This window comes from Platalea leucorodia (assembly GCF_965183815.1).
Source record: "Platalea leucorodia genome assembly, chromosome: 7".
Lineage (NCBI taxonomy): Eukaryota > Metazoa > Chordata > Aves > Pelecaniformes > Threskiornithidae > Platalea > Platalea leucorodia.
Genome location: NC_138829.1, coordinates 14,260,533 through 14,288,361, shown reverse-complemented (window position 1 = coordinate 14,288,361; position 27,829 = coordinate 14,260,533). Strand labels below are relative to the sequence as shown.

Here is a 27,829-nt window from a genome sequence, read left to right as displayed (position 1 = left end):
GCAGAAGTCAGCATGGGAATCAAAGCATGCCTGGTGTGGTAGTGTTCTTACCCTGCACCTACCTAGCTCACTTGGTCTGCTGTGCCACCTTGGCATGGCCCTGCCGTGTTGGGTAGGCATGCCCTAAGGAGGAGATGGAACAAATGGCATTATTGCTCCAGGAACAAGAAATATTTCCTTTATATAGGCTGTGTACTACTAGCCCCAAATCACAGCTGTGCTTTCTGAGAATATGGAGTGTGAAGGCTAAAAACTGTGTTATCTTGATCTAAGAACAGCTGCGACACTGGGAAAAGTCTGTGTATCTCCCAGAGAACCTGGGAAGCGAAGAGCCTTTTAGTTTCCCTGATCACTGTCAAAGTGTTGATAATTATCTATTGAAAGTAATGAACTTCACAGTATTGCAGGGACCACAGATTACATGCAAATTGCAAACATAGTATTTTAATGACAACAATCCTAGGTGTTGCCTGTTGTTTCTCCTTAAGTCAGCAGAAGGATTTCCATTGACTTCCCTTGAGGGTTTTGTGTGATGAGTGTCTGCTGTTATTGTATTGACTTGATGGTTATTTTTTATGTAGTAACAGAGTTTAGCTAATAAATGCCAGATTCCTTTATTTCTTTGCATCAGTGACATTTTATGTTCGTTAATGATGCATCTAAACTAGAGAAACAGAAATGAGAGCAAATTGTATTAAACAAAAGTTGGTTTAGCTATCAGGAATATGCAGACATGTCTGCAAAACTCCACTGAAATTCAACAAGTAATTAAGCTTATCTCCTCAAACATAGGATACTATTATTAGCAAAGCATTTAATTAGCTGTCCTTTGCAATAGAGCTGAAAGCCAAATACCTCATCTGGCATTTCCCAAGTAGCCTATCTGTAGTTCACAGAGCAACACTTTAAGATTGTGTGCCACATAAAGACTGAATAAGATTTTGTTGCAGAAAGCTTTATGATAAACGTACTTGTATTATTATTATTACCATCCAAAAAAAGCACCTTTTTAAAAGGATCATAAGACAAAATTAAACTGATCTGACTTCAGCCATGGAAAGAAGGATCTAGTAAATGCCCCAAGAAGGTGCAAAAGTGATATAAGCCTTCAGGACACTTTAAATTGACCAATACCAGTGTTCCTGCTTCTGCTCCAGCACAGCTAATGAATGAAAGAGGGGCTTAATAAAAGGCTTTTGTGCCACATGCTCTAGATATTAGAACAATTCAGGACAAGATTAAGATGAATGGCAAGGAGGAGTTGTGGATGGATTGATATAGTAAGGTGCTGACTTCAACACATCTCAGGAATGTGCTCTTGACTCCTTGTAATGCCAGGAGAGACAGGGTGCTGGCTCCTCTTATGTGGAGCTCAGCACTTTGCAGAATTGGGTCTTAACCTGCCACTTCAAGCATGTTGTCCCAAATCAGGCAAGCACACAAGTGTAAATAAGATGTCTTCACCATTGCCTTCTTCCAGGAGACGAAAACAAGGATATTGGTAGAGACAGGAATTTTCCTACAGTTGCAAAAGCAGCACAGCCACCCCCAGTGGGAAGACTCTTGTTCTTTGGGTTTCACTGAGCCATCCTCAATATGTTACGTGTATGTGTCTGTCTCGCAGATCTCACAGGCTCAGAACACCGCAAGCTCAGGGCTTGGCAGCGCTCCTCCCCATCTGGCTGATGGGAGATCTCCACAAATGGGACTACGGCTGGAGGGTGTCCCTGCCTCGCAAATAGGAATCCCATTCTTAGAAGATCGAGACTTACTGGCCTAGATTATGATCTCTCCAAGACAGGGAGCAACTCCATGCATGTGTTTGTCAGCACCTAGCAAACAGCATCTAAAAATAAAACCAAGGCATCACTGACAGCAGCCCACAAGTAAAAGATTTATTAATCTAGATAAAATGTTTATTTCCACAGCCTTTTCTCATAAATTAGCCAAAATAACTGGCTTAATATAAATTACTGATATATATTAATAATATGCTTTTATTCAGTAGCATGATAATATTATTTGTAGCAGAAAATATGACAACTTAAATTCATTAGGGAAACATTTTGCACTACAATTAGATCTGATGCTGCTCAATGTGGGGTTTGAATTTGTTTAATTCACGTTGACGTGTAGGCAAGACTGCAGAACAATAAAAATACAAGCATACGTTAGTTACATTGCTTGTTCATGCATACTTTAGCTCAAGTCTTGGTACCATATGATTTCAGATTCTTTTCATGTGTCCCTAATCAAATATTCATGGTTATATTCTCACTTACAGTATGTTCTCTCTGCTAAAGAAACGATTCTGAAGCCTACCTTGAAGTAAACACAGAGAATAAGGTATATGTTCAGCCCAAACTTTGGTCTTGCTTATGCACATATGGATGCTGTAGCAACAGCTACAGCCAGCTATGTAGGTGAAAATCAAAGGACAGATGCTGCTTAGGCACAACATTAGCAGTGTGAGGCTATTGGACTTTCCAGGACTGAGACACATCCCAATAAGAACATGTGCAGTCCTCATTTCTCCTTTCAGCTAGGGAGTGGGAAAATGCTATTTACCCACGAGGATAGATCATTGCAGAAAGCATGTAGTCTAGATCCAGTTTAGCAGGAAGCGATGTCCATTGGGTTCAAAGGAGTAGCGCTGAGTTCCAGCTGAAGGGTTGGTCTTCAATAAAATGTTATGTTCAGCTTTCACTTCATTCCTATTTGGGGAAGAAGCATGAAAGCAACTATCTTAAGATACAGTCTAAGCACTTAATTCTGTTTGGGTTTTTTTTCATTATTAAGGAGTAATAAATATCACTAATATTACCTTTTGCAGTAATAATACTGTAAAAATTTACTAATATGTATTTAGATTTTTCTGTCAATGGAACAGAAACATATAATTAGGTGTACATCAAAGCAACCTCAAAAAGTATCACCCTGTTTGAACATGAGTCACTCCTAAAAAAGAATTCATAACATCTGTCAAAGTTATTTAGCTCCCTAACTTTGCCTGTGTTGGGCGCTTAACTCTTACGTGTACAATCATTTTAATGTTTTGTGCTATGTTCCTATATAGGTTGCTACTGTAAAAAGAAGTAAATTTGTTAGTGCTGTTTATTATTTATGTAGCACCCTAGGTAGAAAGAAAGAGAACTGACAAGATCCAGCCTCACCTTCACTTTAATTCCTAGGGAAAAGTGTTTCATTATTTTTCTCCCCTTTGAAGTGCCAGCTCTCTGAAATCTCTTTTTAATGATACGGATGAAAAATAAATACGTAGAGGAAGGAGTCAGTGTGCAGAATTCAAAGAACACAAGACGTTTTGAGGCCGTGCCATGCAGGGGGATGGGAGCAGCATCTCGGCGTTGGAGGGCGTGCGTGCCGGGTCCCCGGGCTCCTGGCGCTGGCTCTGGTTCAGCAGCCAGGCAGGAGTTTTTCTCTGTTTGTCAGTGAACCAGCTGTTATGGCAGATGATCATGCTGAATTTCAGGTCATTTGATAACTAGGGCAGGCAGCCGTGTTTTGCAGTTCAGCTTGGGTGACATGTAGATTAAGAACTTCATCAGCACAATGCAGAATTGCTCACGTTTCTCGGCTGCTCGGGTGGGTTTGTACTGCGGGTGGGGAGGTGGTGTTCAACCAGGTCCCGTCCTTGGCAGCCTGATATCAAGTGCTGTCTCCATGCGAGAAAAGTGCAGGACATATTGCTAGTTTTTCAGCTTTATTATGGATAACATTCAGAGTGGTTCTTATTTAGGCTATCACTTAAATCTGCAAGCTGTTTGCAGGCCTGGTAGGCTCTGCTTGGTCATGTCAGCTGCTTCTTCAATGTGAGTTGCGGTGCCGGCTTCCAGACTTGCAAAGAAATGCTTATACCCATGTCAGGGAATGGCAAGGAAAGCTTCCCAGTTCCTTCAGTGGCTTGGCAATACCTGAAAGGGGATACGCGAGGAGGGGGGAGCCCATAAGGAGCTGTAGAGAGGAGCAGCCCAACCATGCTTCTTGCTCAAGCTGCTCAGAAGTAAAACGGCAAGGCTTGCTCGACGCCAGGAGAAGGATTCGTGTAAAGTTCTGGGGAAAGCAGCTGGAAATATCACGGTAATTTTCTCAGCTTGGCAGGCTTTTAAGCTTAAATGGATTCCCAGAAGAGTCAAGCAAATCTTTGGTGTAAAGAAAGTGATAACCAATGACTCCTAGATTTTTAGAGTCAGAAGAGATCATTAAAGCCATCTACTCCAACCTCTGTGTTCAAACATATGGTGTTCCGCCCGCAAATTCTTTACCAAGTACGTAACGCCCTGTTTGTGCGAGAAAGGCATACTTTAGAAAGCCACAGTCTTGATTTAATAACTGCATGTGATAGAGAATCTGCTGCTTCCCTGGTTACGGTTTCCCAACTGGCTCATTACCATCACTGATAAAATACTGTGTCTGAAAGGATGCACCTTGCCTCTGAGAGCACCGAGCTCGGGCACCTGCCTCACTGATGCTGATCTGCGGTTTCCAAGCTGGACTGTCCGGCCATCTCAGCGCTGGTGGGATGTGGCCAGCCTGCCCTCCGCCTGGGTGGGTCGGCACCGAGCGGGGCTAAAAGAGGATACTGGGGAGCTGAAACAATGCTGATGTAAGAAATGTGGGAAGAAAGGCAGGGCTGCAATAGATTTCAAGAAATAACCTTGAAGAGCTTTTTTGGTGCGAATAAGGCGGGTTTTAATGTAATTTAGAAGGCCGTATCTGCCCTGTCTCCCCCCAAGCTTCTCATAATGTGGTGGAAAGCATCTACAATTTGAAATGATAAAAATTTAAAGAGAAGAAGAAAGAGCAGGGCAGCAGGTATTTTGACAGAGAGCAGGCTGCTAAAGATGCCTGTCATATTAGAGGTGGCAGCTAAGGCTTGTTTTCTGTGTTTCAAAGTGAATACACCCTTTAAGGCAAACCAGCTATTTTTAACTCTCATTCTGGGAAGTCCTTTTTCCCTGGGCTGGGAGGGAAGAGGCATGCCCTGTGTCACAGTTGTCTCACAACCGCTTACCTCACCAGCCTCCTTTCAATAAGGAAAGCCAGATAATAAGACAGAAAGTTGGTCACCCAAGCTCAGTGATTAATAAACCTCCGCTCCTTATTCCAGGGGATGAACAGGGAGGATGGAAGCCTGTTTCATTTAGCAGGGGAGGTCCCATTGTGGATGGTGAGGCAAAGCCAAACAGGTATTTATTACTCACTACAAGGAGCGTTTGCACGCCGTGCCCCCCGCAAGGCTCGCTCTGGCGTCACCCAACGGTGAGTCACCAGCGGTGAGCAAAACGGTGAGCCAAGATGCAGAGTGATATTCCATTTTCTAAACCCTCCCTGAATCTACGGGTATTTTGGTAGAGCTTGTGGCTTAGTCTCTTAGGATTAGACTCATCCCAGCTATATTTACAGGACTGAAAGTCTGGCGTGGAGTCTCACCCAGACTCCTCCTGTAATCAGTGGAGAGACATGCTGCCAGGGAGGCTTCATCCCTCATTCAGATTGGCACTGATAACTGAGGAGGTTTTAGGAGACTGGTGACACAACCAGAAGTTTGCAACGCTGAAGTATTTTTGAATTGTGCTTGCTAGACTCTTTACAGGAGTTTGGGGCTTTTTCTTGGGTCTCAGACTTCCTGCATCATTTGAAACGTACGCCAGAGTCTCCCCCGAAATACCTTTCTTACTCTCAGGGAACAGAATGCACTTTGTGAACATTTTCAAGTGAATCATAATCAATTTTCAAGTTTAAATTAATTAAAGTTGAGCCCTCTGAGAAGTATCGAATCCATGCCAGCACTTTCTTTATACCAAATGATCATAATAGCAGTGTAGCATAGACTTCAAAATTCCCCATCAGTTAAATTAATTTAAATTTTTTGTAGAAGACAATTTAGAAAGCAATATATTGTAATACAGGTATGTTACTAGTGACTATTTAATTGTTACCATGCTGTGGGCTACTGACAGGCAGCAGCTTAAATAACTTGCAAGTGGGGCAACTGTCATCAGAAATGACTTACCAGCCTTCATCTTTCCTGTACAGCTATTTTGCCCCTAGCAGTATCCTGCAAAGAAAAGATACGTAAAATGCAAGCATGTCTTTTAAAAATAGTTTAATTCAGTACCACAAACACTGACATGATTTAATCATAGCATATTATTAGAGAATGGCATCAGTACAAGATGCTCCAACGCAGATAAATTTCTGGTAGCTGTAATCTTTACTTGTGTTGACGGGGGTTTTCTGGGCTCAGTCTGTGAGACTCACATCTGCCTGGACTGCTTCTTGCTCTCTATTTCTTGGCGCAAACTTCCAGTCTTGCATCCTATTTAATTGTTTGTAACTGCAAATATATATTAGGGTCTAGGTCTGAAATAGGTGCTGTGCCAGGTGGGTCTTCTCACTCCTGTGGGCGAGTCTTGGTGCAGGCACCTGAACATGGGCTGTCTATATAAGAAATTAAGGTTACATGCTGTATTTCTAGGTTGGTCTCACTCCCTTATACTGGTATTGCAGACACAGAAATTTGGGGGAGAATCCATCAGCTTCACGCGGGAGTCCCGGCTCAGTGTGGGCTTGGCTTAGCCAAGGTCTCTGTGCAGGGAGCAGCTCCAGAGAGACAAAATGTGGAGATGAGTGGGGTGCTTTCTTCCACATCTTGCATCTGCTCCATACAACCTTACTCCAACCGAATTGCTAGGGTGAGTGCAGTGTCTGTAGACTAACAGCCATCCCTCAGGCATCGTATGCTGGTGGGAAACACTTCAGCTCTCCTCAGCACAGTACCCAGGAGTCCTTTGGAAGCAATGATGGAAACGGAGGCTGAGAGCAGAGAAAGGCAATATCAAAAATTAAAGCTGGTTCAGTATAAGCAGCTTCTATAGGTAGGACCAAAACATCTGACACTGATCCTCAATAAAAGAAACCAGTTTCCATCTTCAGGACTACAATGATCTGGGCAACGGCATGACGATGGCTTTTTTAGTATATTTTGCCCAGCTGAGGAACTTAAAAGTTCATCGGTCTCCTTCTTGAGTGTTTTCCAGAGCTCTTTAGAGTACAGATCTTCTCAGAGTGCTAGTGGATAAAGACACTACTAAAATCATGAAACCAAGCACTCAGTTCACTTCATAGTGTTATTTCAGTTTTGGCACAGCCTCTGGGTTCTTAGCTGTCTAATGCTCTGGGAAGTGCCTGCCCAAGCATGGATAATAGATAAATAAATAAAAAAGGAAAGCAACCTTTTCAATTAAGGGCAAAATGTACAGAAATTAACATGACACAAGTTGTATCAGCTGCATATTGGCTCCTATGTGCACAGTCTCTAGATATAATCAGTAGGTGCTCAGACAGATAATTACAGTCTTTCTGCAAAAGGCTTCATGTAGGAGAGCCACCTGCCTGCCTGCTGCCACTTGCAGGATCAGAGCTGTCCTTTATTTTTACTGTTGTGGATTGTGGAATTACAGTTTTCCAACTTCTGTTTTAAAAAGAAGCATTTTTCTAACACATCTCCTTTCAGAGGACTGCTACACCAGGTAAGCGCTGGGCATCAAGAGTGATTTGTCAGCCTTTGTTATAGACTAAGTAGTGATTTATATTTGTCAAAATGCAGTTTGCACAATTGATTTCCTGTTGCAAGGATTACAGGAGCAGATAGTTGAGGGATTGTTTGCCTTCTAGCCAGCTGGTATTGGTTCGTGCTCAAAACAGGATCAAGGTTGCTTTTCATACAGGAGTAAGGGATGGTCAATTGTTACTTAAAATCTCTTTAGGTGCACAACGTGTGCAAGCGCTGCTCATTCAGGAATCGTCTGTCCTTCCACAGGCAAGCTGGCCTGTAACCTTTGTGAAGGCAAGAGTCAAATAATGATAGTAAGAAATTATGAGGTTTCTAGGGGGTTTTATGCCCAGTACCACATGCTGCACATCAGAGTATCACTTTTAAGTGACTTGCATACAGCTGGTGGCACATGTACCACAGCTTAGGAATCCCAGTACAGATGTTATAAGAACATTTGGTCACAATGTTTTTGGCCACACCTGAATTTTTTTCTTCCAAACTTAGACCAACACTGATAGTGTCCAGCAAGTCATAACTTTATTTGCCCAAAGTAAGAAGCAGAGGTGGTGGGTCACGTCATACTCTCTGGGGCAGCTGCTTTCTCAGGTTCTTTAATTATATTTCCTGTGGGCCATGCCACTATTTCGCACTTCCGAGGGGTCGCTTTCTTGCTGACGTGATTGTGGATCCCAGTCTTCATTTCAGAGTCAAAAGTGATGGTGGAGTCCCTGAGGGAAGCTGTTCTCAGTCCATATGTGCTCTCCTTGCAGATCACCTACAGCCATGCTATGCCACTTAGTCACATGGTGGCACTGGCTCTGCTGCCCCACATTGTGTTTGAATGAGCTATTTAAAAGTATTACATTAAAGTTAGGGTTAGGCGGAGGGAGAAGCAAGCGCACCCACTCACTCGTTTTCCTGGCGGCGTGGCAGGCTTTGTTGGCAGGGTGTTTTCTGTGCAGGTGGTAAGTCCGCGGAAGGATTTGCAGGAATTTGTTAATCTGTATTGGAGCAGTCTGAGATTCATTGAGATGCTGTTTGGCCTTGAAGGATATTTTTCAGCTTTTTATTAGTCATGAGCATGTTTAACCCCTTAGCAACCACAATCTCAGTGTGTAAGAGATAAAGACAATAATAAAGAAAATATAGGGTAACAGATACTCTTGGCCAAATAAGTCTTTAAAAAAGTTAGATGCATCCTTATGACAGAACCAAGTTTTACATCTCTGTGTGCACAGATTCCCTCATTAGTTTGGTATATTGTTTTTCATTGCCTGCATTTGTGTAGTACTGTTTTCTTTTGAAAGAGCAGGTGGTTCCAACAGTGGTGCAGGATAAGTCAGTGCTTCAGAGATCAGAGATGGTATTTTACACCAGCCAGATGCTTCCCCTCGTTGTGAGACATAGGAGGAAAGCAAAGGAGAACAAAAAGGATTTGGAGTGTCCTCAAAACTGAGAATGCAATGGTTTGAACATACCTTTTTCTCTAGAAAAACTGGAGTCCTGGTGATAAAACATAGTGTAAAATTTTATTATTTTAATGCCAATTTTATTAATCTAAATTTATTTCTGGATTTTTTTTAAACCCGCTGAAAGTAATTACATAAGACCATTGGCATTTATGGCTATGGAAACCTGAATTTACACTCAGGTTTGAGTGTAATATTCTTGTTTGCTGATGTGCCTCTAATGGCTTTATAAGCCAGCAAGCAGAAAACAATGAGCATATGCAGGTAGAATTTCGACCATCTGGGTGCCGAAGTGAAAAAGATAGTTTGCTATTAACAGAGGTTTTGCTGTCTCAAATATTAACTAGTTAATACTTGTTTTGCTGCATCTGATGGTGGAGCATACCTGAGAGGTATCGATATTGTACACTTAAAATGGGACATCAATTATTCATAGCAACAAGCATTAGAAAACATGATAAGCAGCTTTGCTATTAGAATATCTACATATCACTCAAAGGCTCTGAGTATGTTTTAACGTTGTAGGAGGCAGGTACAGAGAGAGAGCAACTACTCAGTTATGCTGAATATGTATTGTTTGAGAGGGATAGGAGTGGCTCTGATATATCGCAAGGTAGTTATGAGCCTGTCTCCACCTGGGGTTTCACCTGCTCCAACCATACGAAGAGCCTTACAGTTTCTATTCAGCATATTCTAGAAATTAGATATTAGAGAAAAGACTTACCTGCGAAGTTCAGTGGGTCAAAACATTAGTCAGTCTAAAGCAGAGTAGTGTCACTGAAGCTATGGAGATACATCCCCTAAACCAGCCACGAATTTGCTTGAGGAGTACAGGATTGGGCTGTGTGAAGTCCCCAGTAGGCAGAATAATGCAAAAGCAAGGAGAAGGGAAAGAAACAGATCAAAGGACTGGTGATAAGGCAAAGATGACAGAGAATGAATATTCCATATAGCCTCCTCATACAAAGTGTCCATTAACTTCAACTGGATTGCCCCTGTGAGACCTGCCGTATTTAAATATAGAAGAGGAAAGTGATTAGCAGACAAAGTAGAAAGGGAGAAAAGTGTTGGGATCAGAGGAGATCAGGAATGATGGGATGATGAATATAACTGAAAGACAGTACATGGGGATTTTAAGCCATACATATTTATTTCTGAATCCAGCATGTTCACACTTCTATTTTAAAACTAGTGCTTGACATTCATCGCTGGCGTAGCCCTTTTGACTTCAGCAGCCACACTGCCAGTGAACTTGATCCTGCATGTTCATTTGCAGTTGTTTTTTCCCCAGTAAAAGCTAACTTTCTGCTTATTCACGCTTTGCATTTATTGTAATTACTTGCATGTAGGCGAGCATATAGTGGTCTGATTGGGGCAGGGGGCAGAAAATGCAATTTCTTTCTGACTTTCATGGTATTATGTGAAAGTCCAGACAATGAAGTCTGGCTTCAGACACCCCGAAGCGTTGTGATAGGTGAGGAAGAGGGTCTGATTAAATATTTAAGTGGCCAGGCCCACTTTGCTGCTGCAGCGGTGTATAGATTACACCTGGTGAAACCTGGCCTGCAGCAGGGCGGTCGGTAAGTGCTGGGCATGAGGAAGGTGCAGAAAGGAGTGCGCTGAGGAGGCTGCTGCCATACTATGGTCAGGAGGGAATGGATTTGGCACTGCTTCTGCCTCTGCCACTGTGACTGCGTCATCCTGTGCCGAATGTCTTGTAGGTGCTGGAAACCTCCCTGCCGCCTTGCATGCCCCATCCCTTGCATGCCGTGCTCCAGCGGGAGCTGTCCCAGGGAGGGGGAAGGGATGCTTGTGCCAGGGCGTTTTTGCATGGAAATGTTCTGTGCCACCATCCAGTTGTGATGGGAAATTGCTTGCAGTTGTAGCTCATTGATGGATCCTTTGTCTTTCACTTGCTCTTAATTGCATCAGGCGGCAGTAGGATGCTGAGATAATATTTGAAAGAAATGACCCATTAGGTTCAGATGACACCGGCATTAGTCAGGGCTGTTAAATCAGGCAAAGTCATTACAGAGAGAATATGGGATGATGACTTCTGAATCAAAGTGTTGGATTGCTTCTGTCTTTACTTGCTAAGGAATAGCGTCTGTACTCATGGAATAGATATTGGTTTAAAAAAATAGATATGAACAAGGGCAGCATTTTATACTTGCTATAGTTATCTGGATATTCACCTTTTTTTTCTCCATAATAACCTGCCTGTGATTGTCAATTGCTGTTAGCTTTTCTGGAAATAAGGATTTGCAGGACTGTGGAGCATTGGGCCATTAGGCTGAGGAGGATGGGAGGATTTACTATGGACCTTCCTAGTTAGTGGGACTTTAGCTTCCCTTAAGCAGAGAGCTTGGCTTTTGGTGTTAGTGGGAAGGGGATCAGGTGCTGTATTTGAATTCTTTTGTTTATCTATCTGTTGAATTTATTAGATTTGTGTGTTTATTGGCAAGGAGGACTACCCATTGCTAATGTTGTTTTTTCACACTTTTTCATAAATCCCTCCATTTAATTGTGTTTCGTTGAAAAGTCCTCTGCTTTCCAGCACTCTGTTCAGGTACAGATGCCCATCCTAGTTGTCTTACAGTAGTGTTGGGGTTTAAATCGTGGTAAAATGGATCTTGTCTGGATCTTAACCATTAACTAGATGCAAACTGTGTGTTTATAATGTGTTTTCTATGTGTACATGTTGCTTTGATGCATGTACGGGGCCATGCTGTTCTCCATGTTGTGGAGAAGACTGCCCTGAGGAGTTTACTGTCTCACCGGAGAGTGAAAAAGGAAGGAGACACTTAAAAACTGAGAGAGTTGCCTTGCAAGGTTATACATGGACTTGGGCCAAGAATAGACTGTGGTGCTCTAGGTGCCTTGGGTGCTGCACCAAGCTACACTAAGCATATATAGTTTTCTAATTAAATGCCATAAGTCTTACTGTTGAACAAGACTAGAGATGATGTTTGACAAGCCAAGTGTGTAAATATCAGCTGATTGAACTTCTATACATGCCAGAGGCTGGGTTAATTTTCCCTGTGGCTTCAGAGATTTTCAGAGACACAATTTGTCCCAAAAAAGGATTGAATTCCTGCTTTTTATTTGACGTAAGGAATTGTAAGTATGAAGTGAGTATAAACAGGTATATGCATGTGCTTATGTGGAAATACACCCATGGTCACACTTAGCTACAGGAAGATATTCAGTTTATATTTCATGAGATGGATGCATGGGGCTTGAGACATTGCCCTGTGAAATCAGTGGAAAGGTGCTTTTTGAGCTCAGTGATGCTCCTGCTGCAGAGCACGAGGCCAGCATTGGCAGTGCTCCCTTCTCTGTTGGGACAGAGCCTGGCAAACTGTCACCGGAGCGAAACAATTCATATCCTCATTAAAACCAAATTCAGGAAAATATCTTTGTAATATAAGCCGTATGTTTAGATGGTGTGTATTGATTTACACCCTCAGCTTCTTTGGCGCATTAACCGGACCACCATGCAGTGACAGGGAGGCAACAGCTTCTCACTATGGCTAATGCTCTCCATTTTCACAAGAGTCTGATGATATTTGGCATTTTTCTTAAAGTTCCACTACTGCCTAGAGGCACGAGATTATGAGCTAATCTTAACCTTTATTGAAAAGTTTCAAACCTGGATGTGCAGGAAAACAGGCTTGACGCACATTCTAAAAAATAATCAAAAAAGGAGGGGAAAAAAAAGAACTGAAGTGCTTGTGGGCTTGTTTAGTTAATAATTGTGGGGTTTATTTAATACTTTTTTTTAGCTAGTCTCATGCTCCTGAATTTTATAGATTACTTTTTCATTTACGGCACTGATTGACATCTTGTCCCATCACCTTCCCTGTACATGTTTATAAAGCCAGCAACATTGGAATCACACCCTTAGAAATTCAGCAACACCTTTTTTTTTTTCCCTCAAGAAAACCCCAACTATTCCCATAGCTTCTGTGCACATACCATTTTTCTTAGAGCCAGAGGCAGTTCCCATAAGAAAAGCAATTGGTCATCAACTAAGTAGGATGCTTACTTATCATGAAACTGCCTGCGGAAACAAGGCTGTTTCTCTAAATGCAGCAGAACCTCCGTGTCAGCCCCTGCAAAGGAGGGAGATGCTGACGGTCCCCGCTCAGTGCTGCGTGGCAGGTGGCTGCCTTACCCGCCTCTGTTTCATTAGCGCATCATTGAGCAGCCGCTGAGTTAGTTCTTTCTTGCTCAGAGCTCAGCACAGCAAACAGAATCCCCCCAGGATGCTCCAGTTCCACCTTTCCCTGACCTGCACGGAGGTTTCCTGCGCTTGTCTTGCTGGCTGTACTCTGTTTCTTGGAAAGCCGGCACTGCACAGGGTCTGGTCCCGTCCCGACACCTTCACTGGGCTCCACGGCGCTGGGGCCTGATCCAGTTAGCTGTGCACGCATCGCCTTCCGCTTTGCTGCCATCCTGAAGGTCTGGTGCTTGAAGCACTTCCCTGGGAAGTGGGGGACCAAGGTTCAGCCACCTCCCCTACCCAGGGGGAACTGCAGCTTTCATTTCTCACCTCCCACAGCCCTGACCACCTCGTGCTATTCTAGATCAGTATGCAGTTTTTTTCTTCCTGTTAGAGCTGAGCTGCTGAGAGCAAAATAATTCCCAAGGCTCGTGCAATTCTTATATTTTACATTAATCAGATAAAATACAGGGAGTCCCAGACCAGACACGTGGATGTCCCACCGCTGTTGCATGCCCTAACCATGGGGATGCAGTCCCACCACCCCAGGTTGCATTCTGGGGAGATGCTGACCCCGATTGCCCTGGAGCCACCTCATTGTGGAGGGCTTCCTGTTTGCACAGTCACCTATGTGTATTTTAAAATTTCTTTTAAAACTAGTTGTGCTGTCTTTTATGTGAGAGGTAACCCAAGCTGTTCTCCTGAGGTGAGGCACTGATACTGAGATAAATGCACCTGAGCCATGTCCTTTACATATTAAAATGATCCCTGCTGTCAGAGTGCAGTTGCTTACTGCAGGAGCTGCTTTAGCACCGACCCATCTTTATTGCATTCAGAATGAAAAAACTAAGTTTTTCTCCTCCAGCTCAAACAAGACACCAGCATGAAAAATTATCAAATGCTGTGCCAGTGCCATGACAGATAAACAGCCAGAATCAAACAATTGCCATCATATTTTATGCAAAATAACTGAATTAACAGCTTTAGCAGTTGAGTCAAAGGCACACTGGTTTCATGTTGATGTGTTCAGTAGCACTTCTGGGGACTTGAAGATGATTTCTTCCTAATCATCTTGCAGCACTGGATCTTTGCATGGCCTTTCTATTTGGTAACTCCTCTCTGGATCTTGTGTCTTACCTCCTGCTCAGTGCACATGCACAGCCGTGTGGTTGTGCATCTAGGGACCCCTGCAATTTGTTGGTTTTCTTAAAAAAAAAAGGACTGTGCACAGTGCACACACCTGTACATATGTACTCGCGGGAGGTGTGAACTAATGATAGGGTAGGGCACTCCCATGTTAAATACCAGGCTTGTTTTTCCAGCTCTGTCACTGTCCTTAAATCTTATCTACATCAGAAAGTTTCAGCAGTGGATGTTAAATCAGTTTTTAGTTTAAATGAACAGACTTCATACAGACCCCCTGTGCTCACACTCTCATTTCAGTTTAAGGAGGGCCCATTTCATGTTAGGTTAAAGTAATCTTACAGGTAAAAGCTAAAAGATAAAAGTAAAGCAATTGCAATCTTGGGAATGGCGCTTTGAGGAGCTTCTAAGCTGGGAGTTTCTACAATTCAGCTGAGAGTTGGTACCTGGATACACGCTGCTCCTTGTCAAGTGTAGTATAAGGTAAAATGAGGTTATGTAAAACATTGCTAGGGATGGTTTTAAGAGGATGTGTTTTAATTTGCACTGCCACAGACTTGCAGCACTGTCAGTCACCAAGGGACAAGGGAGGGAGGTAGAGAAGTTTTCTGGCACAGAGCTGGAAATGCTCATTTCACTGCACTCTTCTTGCCTTAGGTCAAACCAAAACTAATTTGGTCTGCATCAGAACAAGAGTGCCCTAGGTGACCTTACGCATAGGTTTAACTGTGTCAGTAGCACATCTCACCTGCAGGTAAACTGATGCAAACAAACTTTACTTGTGCAGACATGCTCTGGGTGTAATCGAGTCACTTCTGCCTCACAGCACTGGTGAAGCTTAATTAAGGCTGATAAAGTTCTTTGCAGTTCTCAGAGGAAAAGCTTGGTCTATGTGTAAATGATGTTATAGAAGGTATTTAATGTACTCTGTTATAAATGCTGTGGAGGCACCCAGCCTGTGAACAACACTCTCTGAAACTCATTCTATTTCAAGTTTATGTTTAATAGGAATGAGGCAAACACTGCCTGAAAGCAGGCTTTTTGGCACTGTACCCAGACCCTCCCTTCGATGGGTGTGCTCCCTCGCTCTGCCAGGGTGGATTTGCTTACCATGATTCAAATGATCCAACAGGATCCTGTGCGGAGCTGTAGGCACTCTGTCACAGCACAACAAAACCCTAATGGCATTAAAACTTTTAAAACTGAGCCACTAGTGACCCATGGACAAAACTGCCTCATTCATCCGTCTGTCCGTGCTTTCCTCCAGCCCCTGCATCCCTGTCAGACAGACACTCCCTGCGGCGTGCCTAACGCATGAGCTGTGGCATGTCAAATGAGGCAGGGCGTGCAGAGTCCCAGACCCCGGGCATGGAAACGCCGTGGCAGCGTGGCAGCACACGTGAGGGGCCCATGGCTCTGCCCAGCTGCAGTGGTGGGGCGCAGCGAGCGGGCTGATCCCTCTTCCCAGTCCTTTAACTTGCCATGGAAATTTAGGTCTGCATGACCTGCCATGTTATCCAACTCTGGCTGTACTAGCTTGGGCCCCAGAAGTAGCGCAGGCACCCTGCTTTATCTGTGTGCTTTATCTAGGCTAATTAGATCGGTGCTTTGTCCAGGATAATTGTCTCTACTAATGAGTTTGAGCACAGTGTCACTAGCACAGCGATGTTGCGCCCGATACCTGCGCCGGCTCCCTCAGTGGGCGCTGCCTCGTGGCATGTGGCCATGCCAGGATGCCTCCGGCATGCGCAATCCCCACCGGGACAGACCGAAGGGGCTGAGAGCAGGTTGAGGTGCTCAGGGCAGAGGCAGATGTTTAAAGTGCTGACAGAGTCTCGGCAGCAGCAGCGTGATTGCCCAACAGTGGCAAGAGAGCTAAAATTACAGCCAGGCTGTGAACCAGGGCAGCGGTGGTGTAAGGAGATGCAGATAACTTCTCCCCTCTGGCCGGAGCGGGGCCGAAGCCCACCTGATTTCACACCCACATCGCAAGGCTGGTCTGCCTGTGGGGTGCTCGGGGGAGACTGGGCAGCAGCGCAGCCAGGAGCAAGGAACTCCCCCAACTGTGTGTGGGTGAAGGGGAGAGGTTATGGTGAAGACAGCAAAATGCATCGTCCAGCTGAGTCCTGGCGTGGGTTTGCAGGTTGGCCCCAGGAGCTGGCAGCAGCCCGGCCAGGACTCCCTCCCCAGTGCCCTGACATGGGGAACGGTGGCCCAGGCTGTACCTGAATGGGGATGCTGGGATTAGCATTGATCAGAAATGCTTTTGACAACTTTTTTTTTTCCTGTCAGAAAATGTCAATTTACTTGAAAGATATTTCTGTGGGAAAGAAAAGCTTTGCAGGAACTTGTAATCTGGAATGATTTCTTCTGTTCTGGTCAGGATAAGCAAGTGTTTATGTCACATTCCCAGGATATAAATGACGACAGGTCAGACCTGGTGCCTGAACCCAAGTCTCCCGCAATCCAAGTACGTGCTGAAACCATCAAGCAATGAGGGAGAGCTGTCTGCCTGCCTCTCACCTCTTTTCCTCCCATAGTCTGCTGTGTTTTTTTCACACAAAATCATCATGTTCTGTTCATATGCAGAACAAAAATGTTCAGTCTCATGAATTCAAAGCCCAGATATATTTCTTATTCAGCTGGGACTTCGGACCCTTTCCTTAGCCCACCACATTCATCAGACTGGTCCAAAAGCACCATGGAGGCTATAGGGGTTGCAGAAACCCCACCTGGGGGCTGCTTCCAGTGTGTATAATGAATAAAAGATCTGTAAGTGGATTAGATTGGACCTTCTGCATTGAAGAAGCACAAAATCCTGGTTGCTCAGGGAAATGAGCCTAGTTTTGCCACTTTCTTGAGTGTATGCAGTCAGTGGTGCTTGCAATTGTAGCACAAGTAAAAGAGGAAAAAGAAACACAGCTTGGGGCTGCCCCAGCAGGAGAGAAATGATGACGTTGTTCTGCTTGCTCATGCCTTCCTGCTGCAGCTACGCCAGAGTGGAAGCTGGAGCATGAGTTTTCCCTGGGTGACAGCTTTGGTCCTATTTTGTGGCTGGCCATGGGTGCAGACGCGGACATCGCCGAGCAGTAGCAGGGTGCAGGGGTGCAGGAGCAGCCACCGGCATATGGAAACCATCACACCCACCGCGAAGCAGTGCCCTGTGCCAGGAGTTCCCCATCACCGTCTTTAGGACAGCTGGGGAAGGGCAGAGCGGGTGCTGGGGCAGCTGAGCAGGAGGAGAAAAAGCAAACATGGAAAACGGCCATGTGCTCCCCAAATCTGCCTTGAGCTGAATCACAAGATGCTTATATAGAAAGTTAATTATTACAAAGCAATGAAGCGAGGAAACACAGACATTCACAGCGTATCTCCTGCAGTAATTAGTTGCTAAAAATGTAAATCTCAACAGCTGCGAAGCTGCAAACAGGTCAGTAGCAAAACCATCTCTCCTGGTTATTGTGCTGAGAAGTGCTCTTCTCTGTGAGGCTGTTCCCAAAGGCTGTCAGGGTCGGAGGCAGCTCACGGGCCAACTGAAGAAGCATATTTAAATGAGGATGCCATCACCAAGAGCACTTACTGTTCATGTCTGCTCAGGTCTGAGAAACATCTAAAAATATGGAGAGGAGTTAAACCTAGAAATCCACTTGAATTTAAAAAACCCTCAGTCAAACAAGTATCTGCTGTATGTGCACTGCAGAGCATACACATCTGGAACCAAGCGTAAAAATAATCCTTGCCTTCAGTAGCTCTATGAGCTTTGGCTAAAAGCAAGCTCAAGGACGAGAGAAACAAGAAGCTCCAATCCAGGAGACTGAAGTTGTTTGCAGACTTCACATCAGATGGTGGTGTGCCTGGGTCTGCTGAGAAGTCTGGATTGGGAGGTGGGGGATATCTAGCAGAATTTATGCTTCTGGCAATAAACAGAACTGAAACCTTGGGTTGGACTTCTAAGTGTATTGGCCACCCTCAGGCAAAATCTTGGTTGCCAAAGCAGGGTGCATCTAACCTTTTTCTTTAGGGTTTGCAAAGTAAGGTTTCATATTACTATAGAAAAATTATTGGTTTGAATAAGATCAGAAGCAGGATGCCAGGAGGAATTATTTCTTATGCTCATGAGTAACTCAAGCAAAACAACCACCAGTGCCAAAGAGAAACAGTGTGTTTCTCCACTGGTGGCAAGAAGAGCTGTAACCCCACTGGCAGCAAAAGGCGTAACTGCCCTGAACACCCTGTTATCCTAGAACAAGTCCACATACAGCTTTCCGAAAACTCTTTTCCAACCACTTCCAATCAATACAAGCCTCTGCAAGAACACAAAACAGGTACCCCTGTTCCCACGGGCTGTGATTGACCCCTGCAGCTGGTCTAGGCTTTGCCTCAGGCAGCATTATCTTACCAACTCTTACTCCACTACTACTTATTTTACACAGGAGAGAGGACAAGCTACCTGTTACAGCTTCATCCTCCCTTTCTGTTCATGCTTGCCTTTTTTTGTCTCCCAGCTTTGTTAGGGTACTTCACTTCTAAAGCACTTTGAGAAGAAAATTGTGCTAAACAAAACTAATGTGCAGAAGAGGACATTAAAAATATCTTAGGATTGGGTATGAAGTGAAGACAGTTCACTTCTTTAATGTCTCACTACTGGTCACTGGTAAAATAGAAGAAAAATTAGTTTGGAAAAGATTTAAATAAATGAATGATGTTTTGCTGCAGTGTGTTGATTTAAGTAAGAAGTCTAAACCTGTAAAAAAGAGGAATTAGTCGTTACTCAGAAGACACTGTTACATGTCTCAACATATTTGAGAGAGGATTAAGGCATTTTGGGGACCGTGCAGTCATGTACCCTGTGCATCTGAAATGTTGTCTGGCTTTTTAAATTAATGAGCAAATAAAAATATCTGAAAATTTGTCACCACTTATGCAAAGAGTTTTTGAATGTCGATTATTTACTGAGTCAGGTCTGAAGTCGCTTCTCTCCTTCTGAGCTTTTTTCTTTTGTTTTTGTCTGCCAAAAGAGGAGGGCATCTCTATAGAAACTATGAAGAAATTGGCAATTTCAAAACATAATTAGGAGCTTTATGTGCCTCATTTTCGGGACATTTCACACTATGACCAAATAACAATAAAAACAAAACGCTGCCAACTGAAACAGTCAGCTGGGGTTCTTAATGTAAAAAAAAATTTGGGACTATTAGTGCATGGAGATCATCTCTGAGTAAGGGAGTGAAATTAAGTTATTTCAGTGAAGTGAGGGGAAAATTTTCCAATAACATTGTCTGAATTGACTTGTGGTCTGTCCTAGGAATATATCAGGTATTTGCTGTACCACAGACAAATTTTTTAAAGCCGGTATTCATTTTGCAACCATGTATTGCAACCAAAAGCTGTATATTTAGCTTCAAGTGTGGTCTTAATCCTGCAAGCATACACATACATACCGGAAAATAGAAGGAAACTCATTGAATTTACTAGGACTTTTTGAGATGGGCTTGTCTGCAGATTTGTATGCTCTTTCATTTACCTGCCTGCTATGCAAGATCAGCTTGGGAAAGCTCCAGGCGATAAATGCAACAACGCCAACTTCCAGATGTGTTTTGTAACGCCTTAAAAGGATTTCTTAGGCTGCTTTCCAAATTGGTTTGGTTGGATTTGTTTGGTTTTAAACCTACATAGCCAGGTCATAACAGTGCCCACAGGAAAAAGGAGCTAGTTTTTTTGTGTGGTGTTGATAGTCTGGTCTTTGATTCCTTCTGCAAATCTAGTATTAGTCAAACTGGCCACACTGCCTCATTTTTCTGCGCATTTGGCCCCAAGAGAAGATTCATGCCAAAGTACCAGATTAAGATGGCGTCATCAGAGCCTCCTATATACTTTGACATGATTTATTGCCAGGGAAAAATTGCTGTTTCTGCTGCCTCATCCTCTGGCCTTTCTTGTTCATGTTGGCGCCTAATTTTAGTCCTCTTTCCTAGCAGAGTGCAAGGCTTCTGTATGATGCTCTGAATCTTTATACAAGGGAAGTTTTCTCGTGATTGATTAAATCATATGCAGGCATGAGCACGGATAAGGCTTGTCACGGTGGAATTTGTTACCTGGTGAGGGAGGCGTAACTAACTAAGCCTTGAAAGTCTTTCACCCAGAAGCCTGCTTATTGAAGTATCTCACAGGTACGAGTATGTGCACAGGAGAACGTGGGTGTTACCTGCACACGCCAGAGCCAGGGTCCAAACCGGTGACACTGCTAACTGTGGGGAGTCTGGTCCAGTTCCACAGGTTGGGGATGGGACCTTACCTGTCTTCTTGCTGTGTTCAGAAGAACTTTAAATTCACTCTGTAACGCTGCTCAGGGGTAAGCTCCGACCTTTCACCTCAGTGGTGAAGATGCACAGTACAAGCATTCATGCAGTAACATGGCATCCTCGTTACACCTTAAACTCCTTACATGTGAGCCTGCTGCTCTGTGCTTCCCAAATACCTGCTAAGTTTTTTCCTGAGGCTCGCTTCCAAAAAAGCACCCACCCTCTCCCCCCACCCCATTCATTGTTTCGTGTGATCTTTACAAAATGTAGCATTTCTGTCTAATTTGCCAAAGGTCTATGACAAACAATATTAAGTTGTCAATCATGAGACATGAAAGAAGTGAACTGTCTTCACTTCATACCCAATCCTAAGATACTGATAAATGTCAGAGCTTTTGACTCAGTGGTTGTCACTGGCTCCAGTTTTGGGTTACCCAAAACTGGAATACAAGGGCCCGATTTTCAGAAATCAGTGTTCCCTTTCTGCAAATGTTAGTCCTTAAACACATTTCAAAAATATGCACGATTTCATCAGGATCAGTCAATGCTTTGGAATTTGTGACTGTGATGCATTTCTGCTGTCTTTCCTGTTTTCACGCAGTCATAGTTTCTAAATTCGTTTTCAGATGACATTCTGCCTGGCAGAAACATATAAAAAAAATGGAGAGAAATATCCTTAATGATTTGTGAGTGACGTATTTGGGTTCGTAAGCGTTTAATTCTGATTTGCTCTTGTTGGATAACTTTTTAAAGGATGAAACTTTACATTTGAAAATGAAAAAAAAAAGGTAGATGTAATAATTTCCTGCATATAACTGGTCTATTTCTCAGTGCCGTTTATCAGGAAAAGTCCTGTTGCATTTAATAGAACTCTTATCTGTTTAGTGCCAGTTGAAACCCACCTCATCAAATCAATGGAACAATCCTCCTTCCACCGAATGCAAGACCACTGTAGTTTATGTTACCAACAATTATTTTTATTTTCAGAATAATAATTTCTTTCTGAAAATGGCATATAAGTGTCAGTGTGCTTGATTAAATGTCCAAGAACAGAGATTAAATGATCAGAGTCAAGAGGAGATGTGACTTAAATGGTGACATGTGTAGTTGAGTATTTTTGGTGAATGCCAGTGAAAGCTCAGCTTGGTGTGGATCCTGCAGAAGACCGACAGCATTGTAAAAAGAAAAGCCACCTTTGTAAAAGGCTTGTTTAATCTTGCGTCTCCTTGTACCTTCCATCAGGTAGCTTCTTGATGCCAACTCAGCTTCAGAGCAGCAATAGCTAGCATGTATGCTCACAAACTCAGCACTGTGGTTGAATTACTGCGCAAGCACAGAATAATCCAGGGAGGTTAGATCTGAACCCTGTAGAAGTTCGAAATGCATCCCAGTGCGATGGACTGTCCTTCCGCAGGACATCTTTTGAAACGCTGCGGGTCTTCACCCTCACCAAGGGATGAGTATGTAGTCTACAGCTACCACAATGCTGAGTTACTGGACAAATCTGCTCACACACTTAGTCATTGGATTCTCCCAGTGGTACTAAAAATTTACAGGAGGTGATGATTTGTCTAATAGGAAAAAATAAATTAAAAAAAAAAAAGCAAAGAGAGGACAATAATGCTTGAGGTTTTTCTCTCATAGTAAGACGGAGAAGCAATTAATCTGAGTGGCATTCTTTTTTGAAAAAGTCAGCTACATTTGCTTTCCTAATAGCATTCTCTTCTTTTTTCTGTAGGTCCAGCTGCCCAGCGCCAGGTCCAGAATGGGCCATCTCCAGATGAGATGGAAGCACAGAGAAGGTAAGTGGAGTTAATCAGTTATGGCAGAGTTCTAGGTGGTAACTTGGATGAACGTGCAGCCCTTGCTCACCAATAAGCACTGTTCTTTTTGCTTGTACCTGTTTGAAGCTGATTCTGAGTTTTCTGTAATTATTGCTAACGATTCTGTAATGACTTTTTAAAGGGTGGACTGAAGCCCTAGGTAGACTCTGCTCAAAGGCAAGCATGAGGCATGCTGATGTTCAGAGTTAAAGATAAAGCATGCTTAAAAGCATTTTGTAGAGTGGATGTTTCTCACGCACATTAACAAAGCCTAACCTTATTCTGTTCTGGATCACCTGCTGGCAGCTGACAATCATATTGCCCAGGGAGCATCTGACGGACCATGTACACTCTCATTAATAGCATCTCATCTCAGCTTTGCTGATTCAGCCAAGATTCCTGTAGCAGCAGTAGAAATCCCTGTAGCAGCAGTATCTTCAGCTTCCTTCACTAAGTATAAGACGTACCTCTCCCATTCTGGACAGTTTTCTCGTCTGACCGGTAGCCCATGCTGTCAGAGCTGTGATCAGGCTGCCGGGCACCAGTGGTGCCCATCTCAGCAGCACTGCTTAGCCAGGCTTCTGCTTCCCTGTTGAAGTATAGGCTTGGGCACACACAAAAAAGCACCTTTGTTCCCCACATTCCTGCCCACTGCAAGTGTGTTTCTCCAACTATATGAGAAACAGCACAGAATATTCTGCCGTAACGTGTATAAGCCGGTGAACCTCACTTCATCAGGAGCGTGTTGGAGTACAGAAATTGGCAGGACCTCTCGCTGCTCCAAGTTTGGTGCCAGGCATTGCTTAAATGAGGTGTCTGCATTTACTTCGGTAACGAGCAGGATCAGCAAGTGCAGTTAGCCCTCCAGAGGACTTGGCCCAATGTTTCGTTCGGATAATAAATAGCTTTGTAAGGATTTTAGTGGAACCAGACCTGCAGGGGCAGTTGAGCACCAAAGATGTCAGTCTGACACGGCAGAGGCTCAGTGGGCTGTGTCTTCATTTGTAGGTGAAACCTGGAAGCAGGCAAGGTCCCCCCTTGCAGGGGCTATGGGTGGTGTAGCTTAATATCACACCCTCCTGGAGCAGCAGAGATGAAGTGTTGCAATATACCATTTGCATTCATGCTACAGGGCTACCATTCTGACTGGTCCCTACACAAAACCATGTATAGGTCAGTCAAGATGAGGCCCTTATACGGGCTGTGGTAGGTGCTTAGGATTCTCTCTTTCCCCGTCCAAAAACTGTAAGGAAAGTGTAGGGAAACTGGATTCCTGTGCCTTTATGAATAACTCTGAATGGCCTGAGATTTAGTAGGGATTTACGTATGACTATTAAGTGGGTCAGCGGGTAATGATACTTCACTTGAGATTTGTAAGATTTACTTTGGGATAGCAGAGCTATGATAAAGGTCAGAGGAGAGCTCCTGCTCACCCAGAGGCAGGAGGATGCCGCCTGTCCCCGCCGCCTGGCTGAAAGACCTGATCCAGCTCTTCATTTAACCAGTGGAAATCACTGATTCTTCCAACCATATGTAACTCAGACCTCAAATCTAGGTGTCTAGTCTGTACATTTAAAGTGTCAGCAGCTTAACTACATCAGAAAAAAAAATACTTACTGGTTTTCATTTAGAGACAGTAAAAGCCTTTTGGGTAGATATTATTTAACTGCTACAGAGCGCATGGTGCTGGGAAAGCTTCTTTTGCTCCACTGGACTGGAATAAGCTATGCCAGTAGATGCACTTAGATATTACTGCATCTGCACTAGAGGATTTTCAGCTTTAATTATGCTGATGCATTCTTTAAGCATAGAGCAGACCTAATTGTAGGCCTAGCTTTTTTTGAACATCTTATAAGCAGACAAGGAAATGAAGTTATGGTTACTACCCTGCAAATTTGTCTGTTTAAAGTTTTTTTAGAGACCTTTACACAATGTTAAAAGAATGTATTTTTAAGTCAGAGTGTAATTTGTCCTCTCTTGTACTTTAGTCCTTGCATACTCCTTAAGCAGCCTTGTACCAATCTCAGGCTTTATTTAGTTCCACTGGAATAAACTTGACTTCCTAAGAGTGTAAGAACTTCCCCTTTTAGCACATGTGGGAGGGTATATTTGGCACGTATAAACTGCTTCTGCCCAAGGGCAGGCAGGGCTGGCATGAACCCCGATGACTTCAAGTGGGGGTGACGGACCCTTGTTTTGGGGAGCACCCCGCACCTGTATCCGCTCTGCAGCAGCTCTAGCGACTTGGAGACTTACCCGTATTTCTTTCCTGGTCTGTCAGGCTGGAGTTTTGCAAGTCTGTCCTCCAGACAAACCTAGAATTTCCCCCAGGTTTAACGAGGAAAATATATGTGTCAAGTTGCTCTTTATCATCAAATTTTGCTAATAAATGCCAAGCTAAGGTAGGGGACAGTATGCTTAGGAAATTCTTAGTACATGTGTTTACAATTGAAATTTTAGCAGTGCAATTGATGCTGTTGCATATGTGTTCAGCCCATAACTATCAAGTAAGAGCCAGGGTATGTACTGAAGTAAAGATTTCTATTTATTTGGTTTAAAGTGTCATAGCTTAAATGAAACGAATTGAATCAGCCAACTAAGACTGTTCCTCAAAACTGATTCCCCTTTTCACATATACAATAATTTTCTCAGCTGCCTATACTGTTTTTCCAGAAATTGCCAGTGTTCAATGGTTTGCATGTCCTGAACATAAAACCAGTTTAGGACTGATCCCTCCACAGCGAATAATTATAATTGTGGATTTTCCTGGCCCATCTATTGAATTAGAATTGAAATATGGGAAATTTGTTTTGCAAACTAAGATATTCTTTTTTCCTTACATAATATAACTTTATTTTTCTAGACTTTTTTCTAAAAAAGCTTTTATTTGTATGTAAGAAGATAGAATTATTTAAAATTGCAGACTCAGGAAAGTACAAGTAAAAATGTAACAGGGAGATCTCTCTGAAATATTACATAAGGAGTCAAAATAGAAGTGTTGCCTAGAGTTAAGCTTGCCTTACTGTACAGACCATGAAGTAAAGTTGTTACAGAAAAGAGAAATCTCTAAGCAATCACGACTGGCCCAAACACATGTGGAACAAATTCAAGGCAAGCTTGGCCTAGAAATCATGGAAGAAAATGATAATAAACCTTACTACCAAGAGCTCCAGTAAGGTAATTTCAGAGTTATGTTTTACTAGTTTTGAAATCTTTAGTCCATATCCATGTGCATGGTAAAAAGCCTGGCAAATAGTCTAGTTTTTAGCTCTCAGTCTTTTTAACAAGAGAAATGCCAGGGAGGGTTTGTGGCAGAGGTCAGTGACAGCTTTCTGCAGAAGTGTTACAGCGTGCAAGAGAAGACCTCTGCTGATAGACCCTGGGAACTGCACATCTCTGGCAAGCAGACCCTGGGAAAAGGCTTGGCAGTGCATTTCCCTGTGGGACACCAGGCCTGGGTAGCACGGGAGCTAGCAGCTCCTGGGGGGGAAGGTGCCAAAAAAGCAGCAGTGCAATGCTGTGATCTGCATTTGTGGAGGAAAAGCGGCGGTCGTGGTCCCCGTGGCCACGCTGGCCGGCACAGGGGCGGCTGTGCTGGGGCATCAGGTGCCAGGCTGTCAGCCAGGTTGTGCAGCTGGACAAAACAGGTTTTGTACAGTCAACACCTAACTGCAGATCAAGCTTCCTTATATTTTCATTTAACTACAAGTCCTTTGGGCTTCCGATCCATAAAAGACTCAGGACTGTGTCCTTTTATGCAAGACAGCCCCTTACTCTTCCCTTGCAATGCTCATGCACTTCAGGTTAACGACAGGCACGGTTGCTGTGCTCTCCTGGACCTGGGGCACTGACTACTCCTCCTGCAGAGCCCGTTGAGGAGTTATCTTAAATGGCTCCACCAGCCCCTGCAGGTCCCAGCAGGGGCAGGGCGATGTCCTGGTTCCGCTTCCCCAACGCGTGCAATGGCACCGCTGCAGCCAGGACAAGTAAAATCAAACCCACCTCCATCTCACGGGAACAGCATTTTGGTGAGGGACGGGCTCACACCACCCAAGACATACAGCTTGAGTGCTTCTCAGTGTATAAAGCTTTTACTCAAAATTGTAAAGAATACATAATGACCAAGGCTTTTTTCATTGCTGTTTTAGACAAGTGATGGAGCAACAACAACAGCGCCAGGAATCTCTGGAAAGAAGAACCTCTACCACAGGCACGTATCAAACCAAGCAGATACAGTCTCTCCCTGCTTGCGTCCTCTAGGTCTAGTTGGGTTTTGCATGGTGCTATACAAGAGCTAGACTGCTAAAAGCGCTTGTAGTTATGATTAGATTTTAAACCATTTTCAGCTAGGAACTTAGATGCATTCAGGCATGGTTGTGTTGTTTCGCAGAGGCTCAGGTCTGGGGTGTGCAGGTGGAGCTAGGCAGGTTTTGCGCTTTTCAAAACTTGTACAGCTGAGGGGGATTTTAGGCGTACGAAGGGGGCCTGGCCATGTTTCTTCCACACCCACAACGAATCACACCGCAAGAGTGATTCCATGTTTCCAGGGGATGTCAGCACGAAGGAGCGGACACGCTGGATGTGCCAGGTCAGGCGCTCCCCATCACTCTGCAGCACAAAGCAAACTACAGCGCAGAGGAAAATGTAGTTCTAGATGCTTATCGGTGGGGATTTTGTGGTCATGAAGTGAGGAGTCTTCTATGAGCTTAATGGAAAATATATATATATTTAATGAGCTTATGAAAATCTTCTATAGCATATTAAGTTGCACTAAGCTGAGAGAAGAGATGACAGGAATAGCTTATAGCTACAAAGTATGGCTTTGCCTCTCTGAAAGAAGGCAGAACAAGCAAGCCAAGATGGCCATCTTGTGTTTGGGCTCTTGTTTTGGGGAAGTTTTTTCAGTTAATCTGGCCACATAAGTGAAATGTTTTTCCTCAGCTGTTAGAACTTTTTAGTTTTTGACTTGAAACCTGCTCAGACACACACATATACCTTAGTCAGCCACAGAAGTTGTTGGACTCTGTTTCGGCAGAGGTTACTGTGTGCCATTCTGCATAGGATATTCCCTATAGATAGAAAATCCTGTCTCGGCATCCACAAGGAGTGGGACGTGGCTTCTGGGGGCTTCTGGCTGTCCCCTCCCTGGCTACGAGGTGGCCACTACTGTGTTCATCATGTCCCTTGCAGCTGCCCCTGGTGCAAGGGTGATGCTCGTGATCCTGACTCAGATTTACACGGGGCTTGCAGGGGCCTCACTGGCACTGGAGCACGCAGCCCATCCTATG

General features: G+C 43.8%; 1 protein-coding gene across 1 annotated transcript in view; it reads left to right on the top strand.

Moving 5' to 3' along the window:
* The window catches only part of EVL (Enah/Vasp-like), an 87,673-nt gene that overhangs the window by 44,107 nt on the left and 15,737 nt on the right, over positions 1 to 27,829 (top strand). Inside the window, exons 4-5 of the mRNA XM_082317341.1 lie at positions 22,457 to 22,520; positions 26,690 to 26,751. Of these exons, the coding sequence (XP_082173467.1) occupies positions 22,457 to 22,520; positions 26,690 to 26,751 (126 nt within the window). The remainder of the gene's footprint in view (positions 1 to 22,456; positions 22,521 to 26,689; positions 26,752 to 27,829) is intronic.